This window comes from Protopterus annectens, chromosome 2.part0 (assembly GCF_019279795.1).
Source record: "Protopterus annectens isolate FY-2018-M chromosome 2.part0, PAN1.0, whole genome shotgun sequence".
Taxonomy (NCBI): Eukaryota; Metazoa; Chordata; order Ceratodontiformes; family Protopteridae; genus Protopterus; species Protopterus annectens.
In genome coordinates, this window is record NC_056728.1 from 1303853174 (window position 1) to 1303880268 (window position 27095).

General features: G+C 42.6%; 1 protein-coding gene across 3 annotated transcripts in view; it reads left to right on the forward strand.

The window, feature by feature from the left end:
• Positions 1 to 695: 695 nt before the first annotated feature.
• Positions 696 to 27095, forward strand: part of ZNF513 (zinc finger protein 513) — a 436233-nt gene continuing 409833 nt past the window's right edge. For all 3 annotated transcript variants that reach the window (XM_044061485.1, XM_044061486.1, XM_044061487.1), the window contains exon 1: positions 696 to 1097. In XM_044061485.1, the coding sequence (XP_043917420.1) occupies positions 1058 to 1097 (40 nt within the window). In that variant the 5' untranslated portion in view covers positions 696 to 1057. The remainder of the gene's footprint in view (positions 1098 to 27095) is intronic.

Sequence of the window (27095 nt, forward strand, 5' to 3'; positions counted from 1 at the left end):
GCATTTTCAGAACAATAATAAGTATGCAACTCTGAAGTTTAATAATCAGCGGTTTACCAGAAAATAAAAAAAATACCTGGAACACGTCAGACTATTAGACAAAATCACGCACGTTCTGCAAAATCAGGGACAATTGAGATGTAATATTTGTATGAGATTCTTCTTCTTTCGGCTTTTCTCGGTTAGGGGTCACTCGCCACAGCGGATCATTTGTATGAGATTAAACTGGTAAAAAAAATCCAAATTGTGGGTTCTCATTTTTTAACAAACAAATCTGACTCAGAATAAAACTGAACAACAGGGCAGCAAAAAGGTGTATACTATTAATACATGACGAGCAAAGTGGTTTTACTTGTATTTAATTGTTAGGCAGTTGTAGCAAAGAAAACAATAAATTAAAAAAAAAATCACTTATTAATTTTCCCCATAAATATAACACATTTTTGCAGTTTTCCCTGTCGCATGAATAAAATATGCAGCTGTGAACCATAAAATAGTTGATTTATGTTGTGCAGTTGGCTGTAACATCTATTAAATTACTTGTGGCTTCATCAGTAAGCTGAGTTCATAAAGTTAGTTGAGTTTACGATTGTGCAAGATGAGTGTGTGCGTTTATGTGTGCATTTGAGTGTGCACGCTTCCCATAACAGCTACATCCTTTCTAGCAGAATCAAATACTACATTTCCCACAACACCATTGCACAGACCTGTCAACAGAGCGGAAAGTATCGTGTTGCCCGGAAATAACAGCTGTGGTTTGGGTAAAAGAACGTACAAATGGTTAAGAGTTATAGAAAACAAGTAGAACGGTTAAAGGGTGAAATTACGTTTCAGTGTCACGTGTTTATTCTAAAATAATAAGTAAACATATTTTTGTACAAAGTGACATAAGTGAACGCTGAGAACAGACTGGGTACGAAGCAGTGTACCACCACATAGTCGGGGGGATGAGCGGACAGGGGGAGGGAGTTATTTTTACGGTGTCTGCGGAGTCGACAGGTGGAGGGTTCCGTGTGCGGTTACCAAAAAATACCCGAACAACAAGGGGCAGCAGAAGATGCCCCGGAGAAAGCAGTCTAACCCCCAGCCAGTAAAATGTGAGTACTTCTTGTGAACGATAGTCTTGGGACTGTATTGATGGAGAGAGAGAGAGGCAGAGCAGCAGCACTCGTTTCTGATATAAAACAACAGCCCTGTGTACCTATTCTGGACATACCTCTCAATTGTCTCTGATGTTGGCAGAAATTTTGTCTTTGTCCCTTATTAATCTTTCCAAAATTGGTGACTTTTGCGAAAAGGTGGTGAATTACATTTATTAAATAATGACAATAATTAGAATTATAGACTTCATTTGCTTCAAAAATGTATATTGATTCCCATTCTTCTATTCTGTCATCATCTCAAGTTAATAGTATTGCCATTTAAAAAGTGACCCTGATTCTGTTGAGATTTCTTCCTGATTCAATTGAGAGCTGTAATTTGGGGTGCTATTCGGAAATAGGCAGTTCTTCACTGTTCAGTGTTCACTTTATGTTGTTTTGTCTTTACTGTGTGCCACGCTGACTTGTTCGAGTAACTGTTAATGCGCTTTTTGGCGTATGTGTCATTCATTAAACTTGCCCTTCAAAACTCACTCATCCAAGCTGTCTGCAAGCTGCTGCCTGATGGATTTCATGCTTGGTCTATTTACAAGGGGGGGGGGGGGGCTAAGTATAGAAAGCAGGTGTCCATCTCGTTTGTCAGCAGTTGCATCCCTATGGTTTCGGGGGGGGGGGTATTTTGTACTTTTTGTAATCCATATGTAGCTTACATCAACTAAGAACTCATTTTTCCAGATAGTTAAAAGCTGCATTCTCTGTCAGCAACAGGAGTTTCAGTATAGAGCTTGATGAATTCTCACTTATCTGAATTAAAAAGTATAGCTATATCTATATGTTATAGATGTGTTTATTTTGCATACACACCCACACATTCTTGTTGTTGCTTTTCTCTTAAGTTTCTTGCAAGTTACCCATTTTACTGGTTTTGCTGTGCATGGTTTTGAAAAATTGTGGTTTAAATTTGGTTTTGCATCTTAACTAATAGATAACATTTCAGAAGTGGTCTTTGGAGATATGTGTGTCTTGGGCAAAGTTCTAGTGATCTCTCCTTAGCCTAAACAAGCAAATAAGAGCACTAGTGAAATCCTCTGAAGCAAACTTCCAAGTCCAAATTGGCCACATCTACTAGAGACAATCATAAGGTCTTCTTCACATATGTCCATAATCTCTAAGGTAGATCCCAAATCTGTTCAGAACTGGTGGTCAAGGATACCACATGTACAAATGCCATAGATATAGCAAACTTGCTGGCTGACAGATTCAGCAAAAATTTCTCACCTGCATCCCCATCAGTAAATCGGGACATTCCCAGTACCTGCCCCCCTTCCCCTTGTATCTAGGGATCAGTTCATCACTGCTGTCTCAAAGACAAAAAATACAGCCTCCATGGGACCCGAAACATCTTAGGCTGCATCCTACATGAACTCAGGCAGGAACTTGCAGCAACATTAGGCATCATATTCAACCAAAGCCTGAGTACTGGCTTTGTCCCAGCTGAGTGGAGGACAGCCACTGTCATCCCTTTACACAAAGGTGGAGCACCCACCGATCCAGGAAGTTATAGAGACCCATCAGCCTAACTTGTCTGATCTGCAAGGTCATGGAATGGATTATCATGGAACTCATTACAAGGACATTGACAACCACCAAATACTCAATCCCACACGGTTTGGCTTCGTCAAGGGGAGGTCATGTCTGTTAAATTTGGTTGACTTTTTGAGACTGTCACCAACGCCATGGATGAGGGGAAGACAGTGCACACCACATACCTTGACCTGGCCAAAGCCTTCAACACTATTCCTCACTTGGGCATAAAAGGTAAACTTTGTCAACTAGGCATCAAGCCATATATTACCAGATAGGTAGCTAACTGGCTCACTGATAGAACCCTCCTAGTCAAAATAGGGGAAACCATCTCAAGCAGTAGACCCGTATTGAGTGGCGTACCCCAGGGTTCGGTCTTGGGGCCTGTGTTATTTAGGATATACGTTTCTGAGGGGTAGGCCAAAACCGGTGGGCTATGACTGACCAAGTGTGCAGATGACTGCAAGCTGGGAGCTGTCATCAATTACCCTAGTGACATGTACATTCTCCAAGAGGGTCTCACCCAAACAAACGACTGGTACCAGAAACATGGCCTCAAACTGAATACAAAAAAATGCATCACCATCATCATCCCCTTTGGGGAGAGTGATGTCCCCACAAATTATCACATTAATGACAACATCTTAAGCACGTAGTCAGTCATGAGGGATTTGGGCACCCAAATTGATAGCAACCTGACTTTTGACCACCATGTTGCTTCCATTGTACGGAAAGCTTTCTACATGGCCCACCTCATAAGTAAGGGTATCTCATCCAGGGACAAGGAGTTCATAACATTCCTGTATTCTTCCCTTATAAGGCCCAGTATTGCGTGCAACACCCCATTTGACATGTACCTCGCAAAGCACATGCAGCAGCTGGAGAGACCATAGAGGTTCCTCACCAGGAGAATTCCAGGGCCTCAAAAATCTACCATACACAGGCTAAAAGGCCTATCCTTCTACTCTGTTTCATGCAAACTCCTCAGAGGTGATCTCTGTCTGACATACAAGGCGATCCGCAAGTCAAGCTCCACTTGAGTAACCCGCACATGTGGCCTCGTCAATAGGACTTGTTGGCAGGACAGATTTGTTTCCCAGAGACTCCCTCTTCACGTCAAGCAGAGTACCTCTTTACCCCTTTTTAAGCACAACCTGGATAACTGGATAGGAAAAAGAAAATACATCCCTGGGATTCCACCCGTGTCCCTGCTGGGTAGGGGCATTGGGTGCTGATTTGTCTATGCATGGGCTAAACTCTTGGCTAGGCTTATAAGGTCCTCAGGACCAATAGTCTATTAACTTCCTATGAAGCACTAAATGTCAAAAATGTTTCAACACAACTGTGATCCAGTGCTGCTTAGCTATGTTTTAGAAGCGGCATATTGCCAATAGCTTTGGTAAAGGGCTGCATAGTAAATTACTGTAGTCTCATTACTGACAGCAATCACACTACTGAGCTGTAAGAAATTAGCTGTTCCCCAGGTGGTCGTGTGACCTACATGAGTAGTTCATTGAAGTGGTGTGCTGCTGGTTGTCCGTGTTTACATATGTAATGAAGCTCTTAATAGCTGCAGCATGAGTATTTTAAGTAGGCTACAGAGCACCAGCATAGCAATGTGCCAACACCTCATATGAATGGAGGAAGATGGATATAAGAAAGCTAGAAATGGGTAAGAACAAGCAGAAGAGCATATACAGGGAATGTAATGTAATATAATATAATATAATGAAGGAAGGATATGTTGAAAGAGTGGAAGATAAGGAACATATGTGGAAAGGTACCAGGTAGAAAATGGCAAAATAAAAAGTCAGATGGGTGTTGTGGTCACTGAAGGGGGAGGCAACATTGGACATTGGAAGAATGTAGACAGAAGGACACTTGGTGATGGAGGGGATTTAGCTCCAAAACAGTGTATGGGTAGTGATGCATAAGGAAGGGGAGCACCATGATGGATAGGGTGAGGGTGCAGAAGGGCTGACTAGCTAGCCTAGAAGTGAACCTATCTAGATATCTGTCCCTCTGTGGTTGACATGCATTGCTGTGCCTCTAGTGGCTCGTTGCTGTACAAGGAGTATTTTTAGGATCCCAGTGCACAAGTTCAGCTCCCATTTCACTTTGATTGTGAGCAGCGATTGCACTTGGCACTAGATGATCCATGAAAATCCTCCAGGCCACTCTTGGATGAGGAGCCTCTCTCCTTCCTTGAGAGATGGCCACTGAATCCATCAGTGAGCCATCCAATTGACCTTCAGTAGGTTGACTTTCTTCCTTCTGCAGACAACCAGCCTCATTAGACGCATTATAGAATACAACCCCCCCCCATTTGGTATGTACCTCTCAAGACCTCTGCAACAACTGGAAAGGCCGCAGAAATACCTCACTAAAAGAATCACAGGCTTAAAGCGGATGCCCTATGCTGACCATCTAAAAAAACTCCAGCTATGCTCTGTCGTATATAGTCTACTCAGAAGTGATCTCTGCTTAACATACAAGGCCATGTCAAACCCAGAGCTGTTGGACATGCTACACTTAAAGAAATCCCAATCCCTCAGAGACGCACGCTCCAGGGATCTAAACCTTGTCATCACAATGAACAAAACATGCTGGAGAGATAGGTTCCTGACCCAGGAACTCCCCAGACTCTGGAATAGACTGCCCGTACATGTCAAGCAGAGCGCCTCTTTGGCCCAATTCAGAAGGAACCTTGATGATTGGATGGGAGATAGGAAATTCACCCCAGGGATCATGTCAGTCATCCTGCTAGACAGCGGTCCAGGGAAGTTAATACTGTGGAAGAAATAGCCAGGGAATTGTTACGGCTAGGCTTGTGTAGGCCCTAGGGCCGATAGCCTAGTACCAACCTATGAACCTAAGGTAACTGCTGCTGACCCAGCACCATGCATATTGCTGCTATAGACCCAAGTGACTGCTGCAGCGCCACATCCTGTGCCATGTCTGAATCTGCAAAAAGAGGATATGAAAACAAAAAAGGGGAAAACTGCAGCACATTAGTACATATGTACATGATAACTTGGTTCCAGTTTTGCGTGGTAGACATTTACATACTATACATATCCCCTTGGAGATCCTGTCTTCTGTTTATGTGAGCCTCTCTATTCAAGTTGAGTTTAGTGTCCACTTTTGTTTTTCGCTAACGGGGAAGAATCAGAACAGTGTGCCCCTGCCAACACAAGACAAGGAAAACAATCGAGAGCAGCCAGAGAATACATTGCAAAAAAAGCTGTATGCAGTGTTTGCTTTAAATACTGGCGCACTCTGCCATCCACTAGTGGAGTAGGCTTGGGGTAGCTTGGGTCGGATACAGAGTTTTGTATTATGGATCATCATAATCTCCCAGCAGTTGCTGCTCATAATCCATTGCAGCATGCACAGGAATTTTTTGTCTGCTACTTGCACCAGGAAGGCACCCTACTCAACCCAGTGCCTAAAGATGACATGTCCATTGTTAGCCATGCATGGTTGCACATTATGAATACCATGTGGCATGCATTGCTGAGCAGCAGGGGTGGACTATGGAAATTATCACTAGCATTAGGTGGCATTACTACTTTTATCAAACCTCGGAATGCAGAGAAAGGAGCATGCATTTCTGACTATGGGTTATGGAGCAATGTGCAATGGCAGCGATTCAGAAAAGATCAGGTTACCTCATCATAATCACTGCACTATGAGCCCTGACTTGCAGCATTATAAAAAGTGTGGCTGCCATATTTTGGGAGACTGACTTAAGATGACTAAGTCAAGAATGGGAATTCAGAGGATAAGTGTTTGCACTGCAATGTAGACATGGTAAAAGAAGAAAGGACAACTGTTAGAGTGCCTGAAGACTGCAGTGAGCATAGAACATGAACATATATTAAACAGAGGAGTGTTTGAGGTAATGTGGCAATAGGTTCTGACAGGTTTAGGTCCAGCTAGGGTAACGGGGCTAACCCTGACTAAGGAAAGGGTCCAGAGGCATGATAGGCTACTGCCCAGCTGAACCTGGCCCACTGTGATAGAGAACAGGGTACAGAGGTGTAACAAGTTACTGTCCAGCCATTGGGGGGGGGGGGGTTAGCTGTCCATAATGTGTCATATGTGCAGAAATTGCAAAAGGTATACAGGGGAAATGAGGCCTCCTTTATTCAAATCTCACCACTTGCCCTCAGCATGATGCTGCAAGAAGTTGAAAAGTAGTAACATACCCACTGCTGCAATTAGTATGACATAGTATGAGAAAAGTTCTAACATATTTGAGGACAGGTGTGTGGCCACCAAATAAAGGCAGGAGGGCAATATTGAAACACAGAGTTCTACAAAAGACAGTCATGAACATAGATTAGGGAATGCAGGTGCTGGAAAAGATCACAACTCTGGAGAAAAGTGTTTTTGTAGGCTGTACAACAACATGGCATATGTACCCTTGACTAGGGTAAATCAGACAAGGCTTTCTTGTACCAGGTGTAGCAAGCAGTGATGCAGTACATAAGCGCTGTGGGTGGCTAGACTGAGGCCAAGGCACAGGACACTATCAGGGACAGGTTCACAACAGGAGGTGGACCACCAACGCAGACACATCACATAGAGGTTGAAGCGTTTCAGCTAACCATGTCCGGAGCAGGTGAGAGAACAGTCTCACTCAGATGTGGCTTACATGTGGGAGCTGGGCTGGTGGCGACTACCCTAGTAGGAGGTGCTGCAGGTTGCTCCAAGTACATTTTTTTCCAATTGTACACTGACCCTTACATCTAAAAGGGTTATTCAGTAGAACATATGTGCATATCTGTTCTCCAGGTACATCAGGGCTGCATCTGTTACTATCTTCACAACAGGGTATTTATGGTGCTTTTATATTAGTCACATAATTGGCACATACTATTAAATATGCCACTACTTGGGAGAAATGATGTATTTTTTCCAGCCCTGTCACAGCTGTGTAACCTTTGATGTGATGTTATCCTATCTCTCTTTCTTAACTAGTTGGGTTTGGAACAGATCCTCTGTTCTGACTCTGGCTTATACAAAAGCTTGAGGTCTTCTACTAGCTCGTGGCTGAAACCCTATCCTGTCATGCCCTAGGAAAGCTCATTTGCCACTAAACAAGATCTGGTGCTTCCTACTGGCTCTGGCCAAGTGGAATTTTCTTATTTTTATATTTTTGAAAACCGTCGGTTTATAACTACGGTTATATTATAGCTAGTGTTCAATTAAGTACATTTAGTGTGTTCGCTTTGTTGTTTTGATGTTGGCCATCATTTTTCTTTTCAAGGCCTTTCTTTTACCCTATCCTGGCTTAAATTTATTTTCTTAAGCCCATTTTTAGTTAGGGGGCTTCATTCCTTTTAACTATATAGGCAGGCTCATTTAAGTTAGAGAGCTGTTTTGACATTGAGGTTTTTCCCCTTGTTTTCTTCTTTAAATTACCAGGCTAGCTCATTTAAATTAGAGCGCTGCCTTTGCCTATTTAAATTCGAATGCCTTTTCTTCTTGTTTTTCCCGTTATAGTTAGCATTATTCTTGTTAAGTTGTAGTACTTTATATATAGAAACTTTGTTGCAGTTTATTAGCCCAAGGAACCCATTTCAATGGGAGTCCTGGGGAGAAAGCTCCACATACAGATTATATAAAAAGATTAAGTTCCACACATATTACTTGATGATTACACAGTAAACATTATACAATTTCAGGGTTATAATCATCCATGTCAAATATATTATGCAATAATGATGGATGAGGCAGCACAGATAATTGTTTGATCATCTGCATTGAATATAATTGTGCAAAGAGGGACAGAGGAAAAAAAAGTCATTAATATTAATATTGAGGGGGGGGGGCCAGAACCTTACTTGTGGGGGACCAGTGGGGGTTGTGGCTTTCCTGTTGTTGCTGATTACTACGATGTCTTCTAAACAGTAAGGATGTTAATGTAAGGTTTAGTTTAGATAGTTTAGTAAGAGAAGTAGTTATGAGAGATAGTGTCAAAGGTTTTGAAAAGATCGAGTAGATGGTAGAAACAGTGAGGCCAGAGTCTCTCTTTTATTCACAGTTCTAAGAAGAAAAGAAAATTGAGGTGGAGGTGGGTGAGGAGAAGTGAAGTAGTAGGTTGTTTGTTATTTGAGAAAGAGGAAGTAAGTTTGGAAATAGAATCTATGAAAAAAAAAAGGAAATGATAGTGTCAGTGTCTTGTGGGCTGTGTATTGGGCATGGGGTGGTTATAACCCTCAGGGTTTAAGAAATGTGTTAAATGCAGCCAAAACATTTGAGGGTTAGTTTTATGTTAGTTCAGAAATGGCTAGGATGTCAGGTTTATTGTGGAGTAGCCAGGCATGTGTATTGGAATTTTGTTGGTTGCTTTGCTTTGTTGAGAGCAAATAATGGGATTTATATAGATATTGAGGAAGAGGGGGCCTGGGGGGGGTGTGGTCCGCCGCCAGATAAAGTATGGTGTTAGAGAAGTGTTAAGTAGTGGTAGAGGAGGGATTAGTTTGTAATGAAAACAAGTTGGGATTGGTGGGTGGGATCAGGAGAGAAATGGAGTTATAATGGTAAGTTAGTGATGTGGTGTGTGGGGGTAGGTTGTGTGTAGGAGAGGGGTGGTGTGGAGTGATGGATGGTTCAGTCAGATAGTAGATATCGTAGAAGACAAAGAGGAGAGTGAAAAGAAAGGAGAAGCTACTACTGGTATCATTACATTATTTACAAAAGTGGTAGCATAGAGAATAAGTATATAATCAGGGGGTGAAAAAAAGATTGTAGAGAGAGAGAGAAAAGAAAGGTTTGTCAGTGTGAGAGAGCAAAAAAAATAATACACAGGTTTTTTTAGGGTCAGGTTACTAGGGACAGACATACAGTTTGTGTGTACTGTCTCAGATCGGTACAAGTCTTGTGCCATATGTCACTCCTTTAGTCATAGGGTACTACTGGAGAGGAAGAATAAATTGATTGAGAGTCTTATCGAAGACCCCTTTTTCTGAAGCTATCAGAGAAGGTCGGGGTCCTTCAAATTCTGGCCATTCACCCTCTTCAAAATCAGACAACTCGGGGGGGGGGGGGTCATCTTCCTCAGAGGCTCAGTCGGAGCCATCAGAAAAGTTACAAAAAGTTTCATCTTCGGACCTGAAGGCTGTCGGGCTCAAGAAGCCTTCTCCCCTGGCTTCTTCAGTTTCAGAGCCGTTGGGATTTCGTGTACAGAACTGGTCCCAGAAGTTGGAACCAGTATCTCCAACTTTAAGATCTCCCACTCTCTCCACTCGATCTTCAAGGAGCCTCTCTGGTGGTGATGATGATGATGATGCGGGTCACATGGTGCGAAGGCTGGTAAAGACAACAGTGCTCACCAATTTGTTGTCAGATCCAACACAGAGGACTTCACAACCGAACAAGCCTACCCTTTCACCATAGATTCCTCCTCCGATCTGATCTCTAGACTTCAGAGCCAGAATGTCTAGAACTAATCATAGTGGAACTGTTGGAACCGAGACCTATCCCAGGTCTTCAGGTCCGACTACTGCTCTGACGTCTTAGGTTCTGTCTGAACTCAAGGAGTCTAGGAGCTGATGCTCTCCGGTCGGGTCCGGAGAGAAGAGTCAGATCAGACAGTTGTCAGATCCGAACTTGCCTCTTGGGGCTTTGGCACGGGTGACCTCTGCTCCTACATCTGCCTCAGAGCCAACCCCCTTGGTTCTGGGGATGCCCTCTGGTTCTTCAGAGCCAGGAGTTTCCTTGAATCAGTGGGGGGCATTTGAGGTGATGATAGTGCTGTCTCCACAGACAGGTCCGCTCTCAAGTCCGGACATTCTTCCCCCAAAGGCACCAGCATCTGTCTCGGCACCACTGCATCCATAGAGAAGCGGAGACTCTAAGCCTCAGGATGCTCCATTGGGTGAACCCTTCTCTTCCCAAACCTCTACAAAATACCCTTCTGAAGAGGTCCCTCGGAAGACTATGCAAGAGGAAGCATTTAGACTCCCCAGAGGAGTTTGTTACATCCAATACAGACTTTGAGTTGGAAGGGTCCCCACGGTCATCCTTTGAGGATGTCTCCTTCACAGACATCCTGGAAATAACTTAAAACAGGCAGCTGGAAGCCCATCAACCCTTTTGAGGTGGTCTGTATACCTGAAGGCTTTTGGGTATTACCCTTCTGCCACTTGGGTGTGTCTGCCTTTTGACGAACTGATGGACCTAGTTTGTCAAAAGGCGTGGAGTCTCCAGACTCTGTGGAGCCTGTTCTTCGGAGGCCAAACAAATTTATTATGTCTCCTACAGACAAGAATTTTCTTACAAAAGGAGTCCCAATTGATGCTGTGATGGTGGTGGTGGCCACCAAAAAGGAACTTTCAGAGACGTCCTCTTCTGTCCATCCGTCAAACAAGGAGTGGCGTACGATGGACAGATATGGAAAGCGCACCTTTTCTTCAGTGTCCTTTGCACTCAGATCACTGAATTATCTCACCCACTTTACCAGACTTCAGAGAGACCTCCTGAAGGATATAGGAGATGCTCTCCAAGGTTCAGTAGCTGAAGGTATAGCAGAGAAGGTTTCCTCTCAGCTCTCCACCTTAAATTCAGTGGTCAGCTCCTCCATGAGACTCATTTCTTATGCAGTGGGTGGAGCGAGTAGGGCAGCGAGTTCAGGAATTTCCCTAAGGAGACATTCCTGGATGCGCTTGCATTCCTGGATGCGCTTGTGTGACTTTGCGGAGCCCTGTAAATCTTCTTTTGTTAATACCCCTTTCGACAGCTCGTCCCTGTTTTGGGCCAAAAGTCAGACACACTAACCAGGTGTGAACAAGAAGGAAAAACTCTTCTCTACTGTAGGAGTCCATTTTTTCCCTACATTCTACACCGTATCCAAAAGGTCAAAAGGGAGGAAAAATGTGGTTCCGAAAAGCCCAGAGAGCTTTCCAGGACACGTGGTGATTCTTCCCCAGGGGCAGAGGGGGAAGCAGTAATGGGAGATGTCAGCCACGCAGCAGAGAGGGTCTGCAAAGTCAGGGCTACAGGGAATCTTTCCTTGGTAAGCCCTTTCAGCGCTCCTGAAAGGAGGCCCACCTGTCCGTCTCTAGAGGCAGTCAGGGGTCACTTATCTTTGTACCCGGAAGCCTGGCTAACAATAATAAAAGACAAGTGGGTACAAAGCATCATATCCAGAGGTTACCCCATACCCTTTTCTTTTCCTGTCCCTAACATAAAAAACATCCCGGACGTTCCACCCAGTCAAAGGGCACAGGCAACTCTAGAAATACAAAAGTTGCTAGAAAGAGTCATCTAGACAGTACCCACAGACCAAATAGGATCTGGAACTTACTCAAGGTTCTTTTTAGTTCCAAAGAAAACAGGGGACTGGACACCCATCCTGGATCTCGGCAAGTTAAACAAATCAGTAAGAAAGTCAAAGTCATTGCAGTCGATTACTCCCTTTTCTGGGACAAGTCGATTGGATGTGCTGTGTAGACCTCCAGGATGCGTGCTACCACATAAAGATGGACAGGCGATCCAGGAGTCATTTGCGCTTTTGGCTGGAAGCCAGTCACTACCAGTTTCGAGCTCTGCCATTTGGTCTCACTACAGCCCCCAGAGTGTTCACCAAGTGTATGGCAGTAGTCACGGCTCACTTGAGATGTGTAGGATTCCGAGTGTTTTACATACCTAGACGATGGCTCCTAACCGCCACGACCTAACAAAAGTGAGAGACACCACCTTGCAGCTCTGCTCTGTCCTAGGAATTGCAGTAAATTACTGGAATTCTGCCTTGTTGCCATCTCAGTGTATTGTTTTTATAGGAGCAGATCTAGATACAACACAAATGATGGCAAAACTTCCCACCAAAAGAGTTCTTCCTACGACATCAAGTCAAAAACCTACTTTCCAAGAAAAAAGTACAAGCAAGAACAATCAACTTGATTCTATTAGCACACCTGCATATGAGAATTCTGCAGTGGCTACTGTTCACTCAGTGGTCCATGCAGGAACTACCTGTGTCCCACCAAATTACGCTAGCATAATGGTGTCTTCACTCCACTTGTGACATTGTCGACCCTTTGTTCTTCCACAACCTTTAGCCACAATGACCACGGATGCTTCACAGGTGGGGGGAGGCATTATTGGGAAGGACAGTCCAAGGCTCTTGGCAGGATCACGAGGCCCATTTGCACATCAGTGTCCTAGAGATGAGGGCAGTGCTTCTGGCATTGCGTTGCAGGCATTCCAAGACTCTTCCGCTAAGAACTATTGCAATACAGACAGACCTGTCGGTTGTGAGGTTCTTAAACAAGGAGGAACCAGATCCTACCCCCTTTGTTGAGAGGCCCTGAGAGTATGGCAATGGGTGACATCCTCCCAACGCTTTCTGGTAGCAACGCACATCCCTGGGAAACCCAACGTGATAACAGACAAACTTGAGAGATTCTGATGCCTCATGAGTGGTCCCTAAAACAAGATCCCACCCTCTGGGGGAGTCGCCAAGGGATGCACTTGTACATGATTGGCCCTCTGGTGACCTCTACGCCTTCCTTCCCTTTCCGTTAATGCCCAAAGTTCTTCAGAAAGCCATTTCCTTGGTAAGGAATTTGATGCTCATCGTCCCATACTGGCCTCGTCAGATCTGGTTCCCCTTCCTTTTGCCTCCTCTCAAGGAGGAGCTTTGGATTCTGGACCCAGTTCCGGACCTTCTGACTCGTGCATCAGGGATGTTCCACCCCTCCCTTCATACCATTAACAGCTTGCCGATTCCAAACATAGCCAGGCTCCCTAACCTTTCTCCATCAGTGAAACGTATCCTGATCTTTTCTCATAAGGCTTCAACTAGGGAGTTATATATGAGCAAATGGAAAAGGTTTTCTTCTTGGGCCTTGAATAATCTCATTGACCCCTTCTCTGCCCCAGTAGCTTCCATTCTTGAATTCTTTGCAAAGCTAGTTAATGAAGACGCAGCTGCAGCTACTATTCGAGTTCAGTTAGCAGTGATATCTAATTTCTATCTAGGTGAATCGGGGCCAACAAATGTGATGTCCCACAGACTTTGCAAGGCATTTCTTAAAGGCACTATTTTAAGATTAGCCATTGAAGACCCTCCAACACCATGGGACCTGAATTTTGTCTTAGCCCGTTTGATTCTTCTCCCATTTGAACCTGCATCATCCTGTGATCTCAGTATTTGGCTTGGAAAGCAATTCTTTTGATAGCCATCACTTCTGCTAGAAGAGTTTCAGAGCTACAAGCATTATCTATAAAGCCCCCATACTTGCTTTTTCCACAAAGATGGATTATCCCTACGAACAAACAGTAAAAAAAGAAATGGAAGAAACGGGAAAAGAATTACAAACCAGTAAAAGCACACTAATTTCCCGTACCAGGAACCAATAAAGGTAGTCCCACAAGGCTGCAATACGCACAGTTCTGGATCAAAACTCTGCAGTCCATAAAGTTAGAAAAACTGTTTTATTCAACAAAATTAATAATAAAACGATAACATCAAAAATTCCAAGGATTAAGCGCTTTCATTTCCTCAGCCGGAAACTTCTTCAGAATGAATGCTATTAACTCTGCCCAATCTTTTATACATCCTGTTGTTGGTTAATTTATTAATTTAATTACATGCACTTGAAAGTTTACCTAATCATTTCAAATAAACTCACACAACATAAAATAAACTTTTCAGTTTAGTTCACGCAACATAAACATATAAGTGCATTTAAAAAAATTATTCACTAGGAAGTTAAATTTAGAAGCTTTAGCTACTTCGAATGAGACACAGACTAATAGTACATTTATTAACAATAATACTAGTGGTCATCCATCTAGAACACACAATCTAGTAAGAAGAAATATGTGTAATCCCCCCTTACAAAATGACATTAGTAACTTTGAAAAAGTAGTGATGAAAGAGCTGAGAACATTTCATAAGCAAAATAAAATTAATTTTTGTACACCAAACTTGGGGGTAGAAGAAAGAAAGACCTTGGAAGATATTAAGCGACACTACTCGGATGTTAGAATTATGAAGCCCGACAAGGGCGGAGGGGTTGTGTTAATGCATAATTGGCTATATTTAACCAAAATGATGGACATACTAAATGTGGAGGGAAGATATACCATCATTTCTAAAAATGAGTTAAACATAGCATATCATAAGATTGATTTGACAATAGAAGACAATCTACTACAAGGTCTGATACATGATAGATTATACAGATTTTTTAAGGTTGAAAAACCTTTTCTATCCACCATGTTTGGAATCCCCAAGGTACACAAAAGTGTTGAAAATCCACCATTAAGGCCTATTGTGACATCTGACGGTTCTAAAACTCAACCTTTAGCTATCTATGTGGACACTAAGTTAAAACCCTTTTATAAACTATACCCTCACATCTTAATTGACTCATGGGATTTACTTAGTAAAACAACTACCATTTCAGTCTTACTATTCATTTTTAACTATTGATGTCAGGGATTTATTCTCTGTGATACCACACAACATAGGACTTGAATGGTTTGAAGCTATGCTCACTGAATTTAAATTCCTGAATGATAACGAGTTTAGGTTAGTGTTAGAAAATATTGAAATAGTTCTTAAAAACAATTTTATTTATTTTCAAGGAGAGATCTTTCATCAACTAAATGGTGTTGCAATGGGGGCAGCATGTGCCCCCATTTTTGCCAATATTGTTATGCTGTATTGGGAACAACACTTTGTGTTTAATTCCCCTTTTATGGAGAATATAGTCAATTATTTCCGTTTTTTGGATGACATTCTAATAATATGGAAGGGGTCACAAGATGACATACCTATGGTTATGGAACACTTTAATAACTCTACTACTTTTCTTCAATTTACTTATGAATATAATATGGATGAAGTACATTTTTTGGATGTAACAATTTTAAAAGATTATGTTGACAGGAAATATGTATCCAGAATATTTAGAAAGGCATGTTTTTCAAACTCTTACCTCCACTACCACAGTAATCATCACCCAATACAAAAAAAGAATATCATTAAGGGACAAATGGTCAGGGTGGCCAGAATGACTTCAAATTATGTTGATTTTATTAATGAAATGGATTATGTACATAAAACTATTTTTGGAGAGAGGCTACCCAGATTCTATTATTATGCCATTAAAAGAAGAGGTAATAAGGGAGTGGGGGAGAAGATTTGTACCCCTACTAAATATTGAAACAAATATAGATCAGAACCCTTTAGACAACCTCTTGGAGACTACTAGTTACAATGTCTCCAACTTAAATATATACCAAAATACCCCATTTTTTGTTATGACATATAATTCCAACACAAATTCAATAAGGAAACATAAACAAAACATGGACCATTTTTAAGACCATGCCCAATAGGTTTGAAATATTTAATAAACAACTAAGTTATAGTTTTAGGAAGGGTCCTAATCTGAAGTCAGTCTTTGAAAGGAACAAGCAGGACACTGACCACAAGAAAAAGGGCACCTTCCGTTGTGGGAGATGTTCCCAATGTACATTCATTGCAAACATGGAGGAATTAAAATTACCTTCTATTACTACAACTTTTAAAGGTAGACAATATTTTACGTGTTATACCAGGGGGGTAGTATATTTAGCTTACTGCACTTTATGTGGGGGATACTATGTAGGTAAAACGGAAAGACATTTACGGCAAAGAATATACGAGCACATGTATGATATCAATAGGAGAAAGGAAACAAATGCCCTATACAGATGTACACAAATTTGCACAAGAGCTAATTTTACATTTTGGATACCGGAAATTGTATCCAGAAATAGTAGAGAGTGGGATTGGGAAAATCAACTTAGTTCTAGAGAACTTGTTTGGCAACTATGCCTGGACTCCCAACACACCTCCAGGGATGAATGATTATGTGTCACTCTTACCAGCCCTAAAACTAAGGGCTAATAAGGTAAAAATACACAATAGAAATAGGAACAGCAACAAACATAAAAATAAATGAAAACATTTTAAATTTAGTTTTTTAAAAATTGATGTTAACTTATTTATTTGCTAACTTATTTATTTATTCATTTACTCATAAAATATAATATATATATATATATATATATATATTTATTTATGTATGCATTTATACTATTTATATATTATATATTTACAGAAGTATATGTAAGGGTATATGAATTAAAATCAAGAGTTATTAGTAATGGTTATATGACACTTGTACATATTATTTATATTGTATAATTTTATGTATTTACATATATATATATATATATATATATATATATATATATATATATATATATATATATATATGCTTACAAACACAATTACTAAATTTGTAAGTCATCCCACTTGGATAGATTCGTAAGTCAGGTCATGTTTTGACAACCACAACTATTTTAGAAAACATTTTTTAAAATGCACTTATATGTTTATGTTGCGTGAGCTAAACTGAAAAGTTTATTTTATGTTGTGAGTTTATTTGAAGTGATTAGGTAAACTTTCAAGTGCATGTAATTAAATTAATCAATTAACCAACAACAGGATGTATAAAAGATTGGGCAGAGTAATAGCATTCATTCTGAAGAAGTTTCCGGCTGAGGAAATGAAAGCGCTTAATCCTTGGAATTTTTGATTTTATTATTAATTTTGTTGAATAAAACAGTTTTTCTAACTTTATGGAGAGCAGAGTTTTGATCCAGAACTGTGTGTATTGCAGCCTTGTGGGACTATATTTATCCCTACGAACAAACCCATCCTTCCTACCCAAAGTATGCTCAGAGTTTAATTTGAACTATCCATAGAACTACCAGTTTTTTTTCCCCAGCTAAGGCAACAAGGCAGAATGTATGTTACACCAACTAGATGTACATAGACAATTACATTTCTGCTTACATAGGACAAAGGACTTCAGAATATCTAACCAATTATTTGTATCATTTTCAGACTCTAAGAAAGGTGCTGCATTGTATAAAGTCACACTTTCGAAATAACTGTCATATTGTATTACCTTTACTTACAAATCTCAAAACAAAGAACTCTCCTATAAAGTAAAAGGTCATTCTACAAGAGCCGTAGCAACCTCTTCTGCCTCTCAAGCTAGACTACCAATTGACACCATTTGTGCAGCAGCAATATGGGCAAGACCTCATACCTATATCACTCATTACAAAGTGGACTTGGCCTCCAGGAACAGGGCCTCTTTTGGGTCCACTGTTCTGAAGAATATCCTCCCTTGAGTCATCCAAGAAAGATGGTGCTAGAGACGCTGTCCCAACCAGTTAAGAATGAAGGCGAGATAGGACAACATCACATAAAGAAGTTATGTACTTACCATAACATTCCATGTGTGTTGTCCAGCTTCTTATGTTATGTTGTCCAACTCGCCTTCCTTCCTTTCTGGTTGGGTTTGGCTTCGACTCGGCCACTTCTAAAGCTCAGAGTCTTTACCGGCTCGAGGTTAACCCCTTATTCCAGCATGTGTAGCGGTAGCTACCCAGATCTTGTTTGCCGTTTGCAGCATTGAGATTGCTTTCTGCTGGCTCAGGCTAAGTAGCTAAATTAATTTGCTTAGGCTAATTTTCCTTAGAAGTTAGTTTCTTACTTATCACCCCCTATCCTCGTTACAGTTGTTGGCTGTTGATGGGCTGTCATTTCCTCTCAGGCCTTTTTCTGTGTGTTGTCGGTGGCCCGTTTTTTCTTTGGGGTTGTTGTCTTGTCCCTTTTTTCCTCCTTGCTACTTGGGGAGAAGCTGTTTTAGCTAGAGGCTACCTCCCTTTGGGAACAGTAGCCATTTAACTTAGAGGCTACCCCCTCTTTTTCCTTTAAAAAAAAAAAATCTGTATACCGTATTGTGCTTCCCTGTTTGTGTTTATGATGTCTAAAGAACCTACAAAGCAGTCAGGTTTTAAGAAATGCAACTCGTGTTGCCAGAAAATGTCCCTTATGGACGGGCACACGAGTTGTGTTTAGGTGCGGTCCACCTGCAGGATTCGTGCTCTGTTTGCCATGCCTTTAGTGCATGGGTTTTGCAGGAGAGGCGCAACAAACTGATTGATTTTGAGAAGATTATTAATGCCTCAGGTTGAGGTTGCATCAGATACTCAGTCTTCCAAAAAATCTGATGGCAAACGGGCATCTTCATCAGCTCCACCTTCAGTGCCATCAAAATCGAAATCTTCGGATTCTTCAGAGCAGATTGTTGGCGCCGAAGAGTCCTTTTCTCCGGCGGCTCCATCTGTGTCTTCGGAGCCGTCCCGGACTCAAAAGAGATTGTGGTCTCCTCCTTTGGACCCAGTGAGATCTGTGCATCAGTCTCCACTTTTGCAGTCAGCAGCAGGTAGTCACTGGTCCTTGGCCCACTCCTCTTGATCATCCAGTAGTTTATCGGATGATGATTTGGAGATAGTGGTGAAGAGGCTGTTCAAGACACTGGTATTTGCTCAATTGTTGTCGGGGCCAGCCCAGAAGCCGATCCAGTCCCTGTCTTTATTCCTCCTCGGACTATGTCCAGTTTGGAGCCGGAGTGCATGGAAGTAGTAGTGGTGGAACAGTCAGTTCTGACCACCCTTGCCTTGTCGGTTCCAACAACCCTTGCCTTGTCTGTTTCGACATTCTCTCCAACCTCCTTGACAGTCCGCTCCGTCGAGGGGTCTGTGCGTCAAGACTCCCTAGTCTGCTCCGAGGGGGAAAGTGGCATCAGACCCTTGTCCGACCCCGCTCCCCCTCTCGGAGCCTCGGTGCAGGTGAGTGCGGCTCCCACATCTGCCTCGGAGCCGTCGCCTTATGTGCAGAGGAGGTCTCCAGGCTTGCCGGACCCTCCCCTCCGTTCCGGATTACAGCACCTTCAAGGTGATGAGGAGTGTGCTGTCCACTGAGACAGCCCCACCCTCAGCTCCATTGGCTCCGTCCCAATCGATACCAGTGTCTGCCTCTAATCCTTCTCTGTGTCCCAAGGGTGCCCCACAGGATGACCCCTCTTCTTCCGAGACCTCTCCTGAGCATGCCTCAGAAGAGGTTCCCAGGAAGAAAAATTGTAAGAGGAAACATGGACTCCCCCTGAGTCCCTCACCTCTGACACGGACTTGGATGACTTGGAAGGGTCCCCACAGTCCCCCTCTGAATATGTCCTGGAGATCCTTAGGCAGAGAGGAAATTGGAAGTCCCTTGCCCTTTATGAGGATGAGTCTGTGTACCTGGACACATTTGGTTCCTGACCTTCCACCTCCTGGGTGTCTCCGCCTTTCGACCCACTTTTGTCTGTAGTGAGTCAAAAGGCATGGAGTGCTCCAGAGACCATGGAGCCCGTTCTGAGAAGGCCTAAGAAATTCATGACCGCACCAGATGACAAGACCTTTCTCACCAAAGGCGTGCCAGTTGATGCCATGGTGGTGGCAGCAGCCACCAAGAAGGAACTCTCTGAGACTTCCTCTTCTATCCATCTGCCAAACAAGGAGTCTAGAGCCACGGATAGATATGCTAAGTGTGTTTTTCTCTTCAGCGGCCTTTACTCTTCAGTCACTGAACTATTTGACATATTTCACAAGACTTCAGAGGGATCTACTTAAAGAGCTGGGAGATACCCTTCAGGATCCTTCAGCTGAGGGAGTGGCTTCCAAGTCGGCTAACCAACTAGTGATCCTAATCTCCATTGTCAACTCCTCCATGCGCTTGGTTTCTTATGCAGCAGATGAATTGAGTAGGGCTGCAGGCACAGGAGTGGCTCTTCGCAGACATTCCTGGATGCACCTTTGTCAATTTGTGGAGCCCTTCAAATCCTCCTTTACGAACGCCTCCTTTGACGGCTCGGCGTTGTTTGGGCCACAAGTTTGAGAGGCTCTTACCAGGAGTGCACGAGATGGCAAAACTCTCTCTGCCATAGGAGTCCATTTTTCCACTCCATCCCAGCCTTATCCCAAAGGCCAAAAGAGTGGCAAAATGTGGTTCTGTAAGTCCCAGGGAGCTTCGCCAGACACTCGTGGAGATAATTCCCGCAGAGGTAGAGGGGGAAATAATGGGAGATGCTGACCTCGTAAGCAGGGGGGGTTCGCAACAGGGTGACAGGGATATGTTCTCTGCCAAGCTCTTTCAGAATCCCTGAAGGATTGCCCGGCTGCCTACCTCTAGAGGCAGTCAGGGGCAGAATATCACTGTACCCAAGAGCCTGGCAAGATATAACAGAAGACGAGTGGATAAGGTGCATAATATCCAGGGGTTACAAAATTCCTTTCTCCCAAACACCCCCAAGAAGTCAAAAATCATCAATCCCAGATGTTCTACCCAATCTTCTGGATCAAGCAGCTGTAGAAGTAAAAATTGTGCTGCAAAAAAAGAGCCATTCAGGAAGTCCCTGCAGACCAGATAGAATCCGTAACTTACTCAAGGTTCTTTTTAGTTCCAAAGAAGATAGGGGACTGGAGACCTATCTTGGATCTCAGCAAGTTAAACAGGTCAGTAAAGAAGACCAAGTTCTGGATGGTGACACTGCAGTCCATTCTATCCTTTTTGGGTCTGGACAATTGGATGTGCTCTATCGATCTCCAGGATGCGTACTACCATATAAAAATGGACAGACGGTCCAGGAGACATTTACACTTCCGGGAGCCAGTCATTATCAGTTCAGAGCTCTGCCCTTTGGTCTCACCACAGCCCCCAGGGTGTTCACCAAATGCATGACAGTAGTGATGGCTCACCTGAAACGTTTGGGATTCCAGGTGTTTCCTTATCTAGACAACTGGCTGCTCACTGCCACCACTGAATATTGTCTTTTAAGGGCCAAGAACGACATGATTCACACTTGTGCACACCTAGGAATCATAATAAATTACAACAAATCTGCCTTGTTGCCCTCTCAGTGTATTACTTTCATAGGCGCTCAACTAAATACAAGACATGATAACCAAGCTTCCACAAGAAAGGGTGATTGACAAGAGGAGAGAGATCTGACCTTGAATGGCAAAGTCAAAGATTTACGCTCGATTTGTCCTAAACGTCTTGGGTTTGATGGCGGCTGCCATTACTCTAGTTCCGTTAGCCCGTTACCATATGAGGATTTTGCAATGCTCCTCTTCACTCAGTGGTCGTATCAGGACTTACCGATGTCACACATGATCTTAATCACAGATGCTTGCAAGAAAGATCTACAGTGGTGGCTCCACTCTCCCCTAGTCACTCTAGGCAGACCCTTTGTACCCCCTCATCCAGTAGCCACAGTTACCGCGGATGCTTCCCAGATGGGGGCATTGGGACAGACAGTCCAAGAAAATTGGCAACCTCACGAGTACCATTTGCACATCAATGCCCTGGAGATGAGAGTGGTATTGTTAGCGTTGCAAGCACTTCACGACTCTCTCCCTTTGGGCTATATAGCAATTCAGACTGACATGTCAGTAGTGTGGTACATCAACAAACAGGGTGGAACCAAATCTTACCCCTTATGCCGGGAGGCCCTTAGAGTATGGCAATGGACGATCTCCTCCCATCCTTTTCTGGTTGCAACGCACATTCCGGGGAAGTCCAACGTGATAGCAGACAAGCTTAGCAGGGCAATTCTCATGCCCCACGAGTGGTCTCTGAAACAAGATATGGCAGATATGATCTTCCGCAGATGGGGCCAGCCATGCTGTGATCTTTTTGCCTCTCACCTAAACAACAAATGCAGCAGCTACTTTACCCTAGTTCCCCCACCGGGACAGTCACCCAGAGATGTACTGGTCCACGATTGGTCCCCCGTGATTCTTTATGCTTTTCCTCCCTTTCCTTTGATTCCAAAAGTTCTTCAGAAAGCAAAGTTGCTGAGTCGCAAGCTGATCCTCATTGCCCCATCAGATGTGGTTCCCGTTCCTTTGGCATTACCTGAGAGAGGAGCCTTGGATTCTGGACCGGGTTCCGGACCTCCTGACACATCAGTCGGGCTCTCTTCATCCTTCCATTCAAACTCTCAAGCTGACAGCTTGGTTTCTACACTTCCTATCCTAGCCAGGCTCCCTGATATCTCACCTATGGTTCAACATATTTTAGTCTTTTCCCATAAATCAATTACTAGGAAACTTTACGCTAGTAAATGGAAGAGGTTCTCCTTCTGGGCCGAGCAAAAAGATATTGATCCCTTTACAGCTCCAATTGCAAGAACCTTGGACTTCCTGGCAGAAACCTTCAAAAAAGGAGCAGAGGCTGCTATGATTATGTTCAATTGGCTGCTATTTCTAATTTTCATGTGGGCCTTCTAGGTTCTAACATCATGTCCCATAAGTTATGTAAGGCGTTTTTGAAAGGTGCTACACTATTAAGGCCTCCTATCTGAGAACCTCTCCATCCTTGTGATTTAAACTTGGTACTAACTGCTCTGATCTTTCCTCCCTTTGTCTATGCACGGGGATGTCACGGGTCAAAACCATATGCCACAAAACAACCAAGTAGACCAGCAAGAGCAGACATGGAATAATGTTGCCTTCTTCAGTGTAGGACAAAACAACAGAGTCCCATCCATCTTTTAAAATAGCTAAATCCTAACTAATAACAAACATTGCTGAAGCATAATATAACAGAGTACCTCAAAACCCTTTAAATTGCAAAGAACCAAATAATAAAAAAAAACAACATAACAACATATCAATAATAAAATATATGTTTCCCAAAACATCCTATGTCCTGACTTCATATTATGTAATATACAAAGCCATCAGACATCCAAAAATAAAAAAACTCTACAGTTGTTCATGGGACAGAGGTAATAAAACAAACAAACAATCACATCATCATCATAATAACATTTGCAATGTACAAGCCATCCATCCATATCAGGATTATCCATTGTACCTGTTGTGCCTAGAAGTGTATTATTTCACTCAGCAGTATTAAACTAGTCATATATATCAAAAATCCAATCTGCCTAAATTACCTGAAAGATAAATAAAGTTAACACATAAGTAGTTCTGAAAACTACATCAATGGTATATAGTGTAATAGGAACAACCCATCAGTAAAAAATGAAAAAGGCTCAATGACAAGAAGCTAGGTACACTACCCAAATCACTACTACAGTTACCAAATATTTTAATTATGTTGAATATCTGGGTGGTATTAAAATGAAATTCCTTTTTTTGATTAAGAACAATATAAGACACAAATCACACAGGAAAAAAAAGCCAAATAGCTCATCACCTTGTGTAAAGTTGTGTTTATATGTTTACTCACTCCACTAGCCGTGAGCTGTTTGCAGACAACAAATAACGTTGCCCCAAGTTTATTGCCCTTGTGTTGTAACCGGAAATTGTTGTCCCAGAATGACCTCCAATTGGCATTGGTAAGATGTTGAATGCTTCTGATAGTGGGGGGTGTGTGCATTGCTTGAAGCATGAAGCATATTGTGGGTAAAACCATGAAAAGATCTGCACAAATGGGAGCAAAATGCGTACATGTTCTGACATACAAATAAGTAAGGTATTAAACCCCTGGTGTATAGATTTGCCCTCAAGCCAGTATTGAAGGGATTGTAAACCTACCTGCCCAATGTGGAATAATACTAGTGTATTTACATTTTACATCTAAGTATACCTATACCAACCTGGTTCCAACTCTGATGATCTTGAATTGAATATTGTATAGGGGCTAATCTGCTCATGCCTAACCTAGTGAAAACCTAACAGGTATTTCGTAGATAAAGGTTCAGTAAGAGATCCTATTCGAGACAATAGGTCTACCAGGAGGTTTGTTCAGAGATTATGAATCTTTTAGTAAAAGGTACAAAATCTGCTTAGAAGGTTCAGACACCATCAATGATGACAAACATTTTTTTTGATAAAAATGGGTGTGGGATCTATAGACATATGCATATAACATGTTTTTATCCGATAGTTGTGACAACCCTCCTTATAATATAATCAACTGTATTGAACCACACCAGCTCTCCCCCTTTGCTGAAACAACACAACAATATGTTTGTTATTTAATTGTATCCTAAAACCAACTATCATCAGTAGTAAACCTAAACTCATCAGATGTTCCTAAACTATCCTCAGCAAAAAAAATTTTTAATTAAGAAATCGGCAAAAAATGTAAATCCCTGAATGATGTGATATATTGAGAGAGAAAAACAACCATTCTTTCATAGTATTGTAGTAAAAATATTATCATCTGGTCTCCCCACTAAAGGTGGGAGACGATCCAAGTCCCCCTGGGGCCATGTTCTAACAGTTTAAGATGCCAAAATGTTGATCTAAGTGTTTTTAAATGCCTTAGTAACAGAATGAAAAATATCACAACCAGCCGCTTCTTGTCCTCTAAAGTTCTTATCATGGAAGAGCCTCTTCCTGATTGCTGTTACATCAGCTAGGCGGGTTTCCAAGTTACAGGCACTTTCCATCTGCCAGCCTTATATGATCTTTCACCAAGGATAGGGTATTTCTTAGAACTAATCCTTCATTTTTACCAAAAGTTAGTATAATTTGAATCAATCAATTGAACTTCCTGTTTTTTTCCAAATTATGGCAACAAGGCAGAGTACAAATTACATCAATTGGATGTCCACAGGCAGTTCAAAGGACCAAGGACATCAGAAAATCAGATCAGCTGTTTGTATCCTTCTCTCAGAGTAAGCAAGGCTCACCAGTTTCCAAAGTGACTCTTTCAAAATGGCTGTCCAGTACTATTACTTATGCTTAATGAGTCTTGGAATGTGTCAGTCCCGGGGAAAGTGAGGGGACATTCCTCAAGGTCCTTGGCTACCTCCATAGCCTTTCAAGCTAAGCTTCCTTAAGATACTATTTGCGCAGCAGCAACATGGGCTACTCCCCATACCTTCATTACTCATTAACAAGGTGGACATGGCCTCTTGGAACAGGGCATCCTTTGGTTCCATGGTTCTGAAGTCTCTATTCCAGTGAGCTACCCAGGAGTTAGGTGGTGGGGACACTGTCCCAACCAGAAAGAAGGAAGGCGAGATGGGCAACCATAACATAAAGAAGTTATGTTCTTACCATAACGTTCCATGTTTGTTGTCCTTTATCTCGCCTTCCTTCTTGCGTCCCTTCCTCCTTCCCCCATCCTGGATGATTGAGAGGAATTTCCTTTTTTTTGGCTGATCTGGTGGAGTTTCCTTTGCTTTCAGCCTTGGTATACTCCTTGTCACCATGGTTGTCCTGTTGTTGTCGGCACAAGGAGGCTTTATTGTTTAGTTAACTCTTTTATTGGGTAATTCCTATTTTTTCCTATCTAGTTGTTAGTTCTCACAAACGAGATCTGAGTAGCTACCGCTATGTATGCTGGGATAAAGGGGTAGCCTCGAGCAAGTAACGACTCTTCAAGCTTTAGAAGTGGCTGAGTCGGAGCCGAAATCAGCTCCGAACCCAACCAGAAAGAAGGAAGGTGAGATATAGGGCAACAGACATGGAACATTATGGTAAGAACATAACTTCTTTTTTTTGCACATATTCCAGTGATAGAGGGTCCAGTATAACAGGTCAACACATGCCATAAGTCAGTAGGTCACCTTTGGCTTACAAGGAGACCACCATTCACGTTGACTGTCTGAAGCAGTGGCACTGTTAGTAGTGATAACATCCTGAGGACTTTCACACATCCCCAATTATATGAGGGAAGGCTGACTCTCCAGTATTGCCTGTATTTAAAGCTGGGAGCCATCCTGTCTATGTTAGACCCACTCGGGCTGCACAGGAGTCCCCACCATATATAGCATGTGTGAGCCACACTGCCATTGAGCTGTATGTACTTACCATATAGAAAAGGCATGTAGGTGCCAATTACTGCCATGCCATTACACTTGGTATCAATCCGTGAATGTGCAGATCAATGATAACTGGCGCAGACAGTTGGTATGCATACTGTGCTAAAGATGGTGAGTGTGTTATGCGGCACGTGTGAGGAAGTGCAGGGACTGCGGGATGACCTGCACCTCATGAAATGTAAGATGGTATATAAAGACCTAGACCACATGAGCATGCTGAAGGCAGTGGTTGTCTCATTTGACATTTTTTGCATCCATGAGGATACTGGCAACTACCACCTGTGGCCATGCGTGGGTCCAGTTGTGTAGTGCCTGGTCACAGCCTAGACTAATGCAGATGGCACAAGCTGTTCCAGAGACGACTTCACTATTGCCTCTGGACTTGGTTGTCTCTCCACACAGCCATGGCAAGGCCGGTGGTTATGGCTGATGCTCATCTGTCTCAATTGCAAGGGTGCCCCCCCAGGCCAGCCAGTTGGGATTCTGAAGTTTTTTTCCATAATGTCCTATCCCTGTTGGCCGCTGCATGCAACACCCTAGCAGTGGCTGTCCTCAAGTCATGGAAACTGTCCATCCATTGCCTGTTAATATGGATGGGACCACTACAGGGTTCCTACATCGTTATTTATTTGGCATTTTTTACTGGGAAAGTCTGACTGGGTCATAAGATTTCCATTTTCAGTGGAGGCCTTGG